This window comes from Mandrillus leucophaeus, unplaced genomic scaffold (genome assembly GCF_000951045.1).
Source record: "Mandrillus leucophaeus isolate KB7577 unplaced genomic scaffold, Mleu.le_1.0 Scaffold231, whole genome shotgun sequence".
Lineage (NCBI taxonomy): Eukaryota > Metazoa > Chordata > Mammalia > Primates > Cercopithecidae > Mandrillus > Mandrillus leucophaeus.
Genome location: NW_012102377.1, coordinates 2,931,624 through 2,936,370, shown reverse-complemented (window position 1 = coordinate 2,936,370; position 4,747 = coordinate 2,931,624). Strand labels below are relative to the sequence as shown.

The 4,747-nt window shown below is 37.9% G+C and overlaps 1 protein-coding gene across 1 annotated transcript in view; it reads left to right on the top strand.

Moving 5' to 3' along the window:
• Positions 1-3,289: 3,289 nt before the first annotated feature.
• LOC105541074 (neuroblastoma breakpoint family member 6-like) overlaps positions 3,290-4,747 on the top strand; it is a 29,675-nt gene continuing 28,217 nt past the window's right edge. Inside the window, 1 exon segment of the mRNA XM_011981939.1 lies at positions 3,290-3,314. Coding sequence (XP_011837329.1) covers positions 3,290-3,314 — 25 coding nt within the window.

Sequence of the window (4,747 nt, the reverse complement as noted above, 5' to 3'; positions counted from 1 at the left end):
AAATTTGAAGGTTTGAAACAATATAAAAAAGACACATTATTTCCCTGGGAAAATCAGTCTAGAACCACAAACTCTGAGACTTATTCCCACAGAAGCACTATCATTCAATTTGATTTAACGGTACGAGGTTAGTTTTGAAGGCCAAACAGAACTGGTTTCTAATGCTTATTCCTCAACTCACTAAATTTGTGACCTAGGAAAATTTTGTAACTTTTCTGAGTTTTTTCCTCATCAAGAGAAGGATAATACCTGTGTAATAAGATAGTTTAAATAACAGAAAGAAATATGATCACATGACAGTGTACATGAGCCATAGTTAGTTGTTAAGAATATATTTACTCTGAGTTCTCTTTTACCCACTTAAAAATGTAGACAAACAATGGGAAAAAAAACCAGAAAAATGTTCCAAAATAAATATTCTTCCATTATTTCTAGAAGGAAGTTACAATAAACTAAAAAGAGTTAGAGAGGGCCTAGTTTGTACTGAGCAACCTTCCCCAAACCCTGAAGAAGGTGTAATCTTTATCTAACACCAGAGATGAAAGTCTTGACTAGATTCAACCCCTACAGTCCCCTTTGTCTAGCATTGACAGAGGAAGTCCACTCTAGCCTTAGAAAAACATGGGTGACCAAGCGTTCCTCAGAGAGGCACTCAACTGTTCAAATTTAAAGGTCTGGAGGAATCTGTCAAACTGGTTTGGTTTAAGGCCAAGCTGAACCACATGACCAGGCCACTCACCTGAATCAAAGTCAGTAAAAGGGTACCATTCCCCAGAGCTCGGTTGTAGGACATTGGATGCTCCAGAGAGGGGGTGGTGGGCATAGGAATATCAATCAGAAGAAACATCAGTCAATGGACCCAAGACGTAATTAAATAATGTTCACCTTTAACTAAAACCCAGGAAAGTTCTCATTCAAAAACTGATATTTTAAAGAAAACCTAGCTATAAGTCTTTATGACTTTGGATTAGGCACTGGTTTCTTAGATATACACAAGCAACCCCAAATAGATAAATTCAACTTTATTAAAATTTAAAAATTTTATACTTCAAGGGACATTATCAAGGAAGTGAAAAGATAATACACATAATGGGAGAAATATTTGCAAATCATATATCTGACAAGGGTCCTGTATCCAGAATATACAAAGAATTCTTATAACTGAGCAATACAAAAAACAAATAACTCAATTTGACAATGGGAAAATGGGTGTGAATAGACATTTCTCTAAAGGATACATATAAATGACCAATAAGCACCTGCAAAAATGTTTAATGTTATTTGTCAGTAGGAAAATGTAAAGCTAAACCAAAATAAGATACTGGGGAGATTGTGGAGAAAATGGAATTCCTATAATTGCTAGTGGGAATATAATATGGTGTGGCCACTGAGCTTGGAATACAATTTGTTAGTTCCTCAAAAAGTTAAATATAAAGTTGTATAGCATGCAGCAATTACATGCCTAGGTATATAACCAAGAGAAGTGAAAACTGATGTTCACTCAAAAACATGTAAAAATATTCAAAGCAGCATTATTCATAATAGTTAAAAGTGGAAACATCCCAAACAACTATCATTTGATGAATAGATAAAAAATGTGGTATATGTTCCATAAAAAATGGAATATTATTTGGCCATGAAAAGGATTGAAGTACTGACACAAGCCACCTCAAGGATGAACTTTGAAAACATTATGCTAAGTAAAAGAAGCCAGATACAAAAGGCCATGTAATGTATTATTCTATGTATGTGAAATTTCCAGAGCAATTAAATTTATATAGAGAGAAAGTAGATTAGTGGTTCCTATAAATTTATGGATTGCAAGAAGTGGGAGAATGCCAATAAGTATGGGCATTCTTTTCAACATTACAAAAATTTTCTGGAATTAGGTAGTGGTGACGATTGCAAAACCTTTTAAATATAGTAACAGACACTGAATGGTACGCCTAAAAATGGTGACTTTTATGATATACGAATTATACTTTAGTGATAACAGCAACAACAACAATAATAATGTAAGTTGTCTTTCCACATTTCTCTGCCCAGTATTTTCATGAAAAAATACATCTCACTTTCACAGTCAGTGGCCAGAATATCATGCTGACAGCCTGTTGTGAGGAAATACATTAGATTAAAAAAAGGCTTGTTTTTGTTTTTGTTTTTGCAGAAATAAGGTATAGGTTATAGAAACACCCACTCAGAAAGAACTGACACAGTTGAATTGGAAAATGTGGAAAAGGGTGTGGGGGAGAGGGGACTCTACCTGAGATCTGGCTCCAGTACTTACAGTGAGGAGAACCTGGCCAAGTTACAGACTCTATACCTTGGTTACTTCATCAGCAAAACAGGGCAAAGTAAAGCTTTCCTCACAAGTCGTTTGTGAAGATCACAAGTGATAATATGTAAGAAAAATCATCTCACAAACTGTTAGATTGATGGTATCAATGGGTCCCCAAACTGACTGCACATCTGAGTAACGTTGACAAATGCATTCCAGGCACCAGGTAAGGCACTTGAATCAGAATCACGGCAACGGAGTTGATGGAACTGTATTCGCACTAACTTTCCCAGGTGTTGTTTCTTACTCTGATCAGCTTGCGGGTAGGAACCACTAAGCTGCATCACATCATCCCAAAGCCACAATACAAAAGTAGGCCAGAGCAGAACAACAGGATATGTTCGTTGCAGCCTCTAAAGCCCAGAGAAACTGGGGGACTCTAGGACACCTGGATCCTTGGGCCCCACTTTAGCTTTATCTGGAGTATAGCAGAGATACAAGCCCTTGGAGACATGTGCTTAAGGCACTGACCGTCCACATTGGAACAGTGAAAGTCCTAGTTTCAAATTCAAACTTGCTTTGAATAGAATTTTTTTTACCTTTTCTGCACAGTGATGAGACCAGTCTTCTCCAAGCCTCTCACCTTACACGAAAAGGAATCGTTTGGCTAAGAATTCAGACTTCAGTAGAGATATGTAAGTAAGGAGGACTTATAAATAATCTAGCTGCCTAAGAAGAAACTAGAAAGTTAGCAAGTACATTCATGTTTTGGACAGTTGTGCTCGCCAGATCGGAGGCATTCAGACCTGAAGAAAAGACCCCTTAGTAAAAGAGAAATAATTCCTTCCTATACTAGGACATTATCGCCAACTTCAGGGAGGTGGGATCATAGCTGCCTGCTCTAAAGCATGGGTCGCTTTTGCATTTAGGATGTGTTTGACATCCTGACACCTGTGCCCATTTTGGGGAGGCCAGGGAAGAGCCAGAATTTCTGGTGGTGTTGGACAGTGCATGGAGATTGTTCAGCAGGAGGAGGGTAAGTGCCAGGAGAAAGACCAGGACATGCTGAGAGACAATGAGCAGCACGAATAGGGACAAGTGCACGATGAAAACAAAAGTTAGTGCTTCATCTTCAAAAACTCAAACCAATTATTTGCCCTTACAAGTAATAAAAAGTATTTTTTTTTATTTACAGGAGAATTTAGTTGCAATATAGAAATCAGAAAAATTTTAAGGCCAGGCATGGCGGTTCATGCCTGTAAGCCCAGCACTTTGGAAGGCTGAGGCAGGTGGATCGCCTGAGGTTGGGAGTTCGAGACCAACCTGGCCAACGTGGAGAAACCCCGTCTCTACTAAAAATACAAAATTAGTTGGGCATGGTGGCACATGCCTGTAATCCCACCTACTCTGGAGGCTGAGGCAGGAGAATTGCTTGAACTCGGGAGGCAGAGGTTGCAGTGAGCTAAGATTGCGCCATTGTACTCCAGCCTGGGCAACAAGAGCAAAACTCCGTCTCAAGAAAAACAAAAACAAAAACAACCAAACAAACAAAAAAAAGAAATCAGAAAAATTGTAAGTTCAGGTGTAAAACCCTAAACCATAGCTTCAATTTAATCTTTCTAAATAGAACAAAGAATAAAAACTCCATAAAACATACATTGTGCTATAAAACCCACAATGGATTATGACCTGCACCTTCCTCTAGGGGATTACACATGTACCCTGAAGATCATCAACCACTGCTGCCCATTACTAATCTCACCACGTTCTTTTAGTGGAAGACAATCGCAGATCAATGGTGTTAGGCCAACTCAAAAAACAAAACAAAACAAAAAAACACCTAACAAGCAATATTCCATAAAAACTACTCATGGACCCTGATCTGTTTAATATACAGGGGAACTGAATGAAAACAACAAAATAGCCTCAGCTTTATAAGACTTCCCAAGATAGGTGGTCTCTGCATGTTTTCAGGAGGTATGCATAAATGATTTTGATCACTTGATATCTTGTAAAGAACAATTGTGAATCTAGAATGACATCCATAACTGAGAAGTATGAAATGGAGTATTTAGAGACATTAAAATACAAATCAGCCTATAGACAGTGGAAGAGCTTCAGCAGTAGGGATGTCAAACTGGTCATAAGTGTAGTGAAAAGCCAACGTGCTGCCCCAGTAAGGGAAAAGAAATCAACATAACAATGGGATGCCGCAAGAAGAATATTGAGACAATACAGAAAACATTTTGAAAATGAATCATTCACTCACCTAGTATTATATTCTGCTTTTGGTCCTACACTTTTTAGAGGATACAGAAAAAACTGCAGAAGACCCAGAAAAGCACATCATGGCAGTCTAAAAGTTCCACATCTTTCACTTGCAGAAAAGCCTTCAGATCTGTTTTTTACTTAAAGAGAAGGTGGGTGACTTCATCATAACCATTGAGAATAAAACCTGTTGAGAAATTA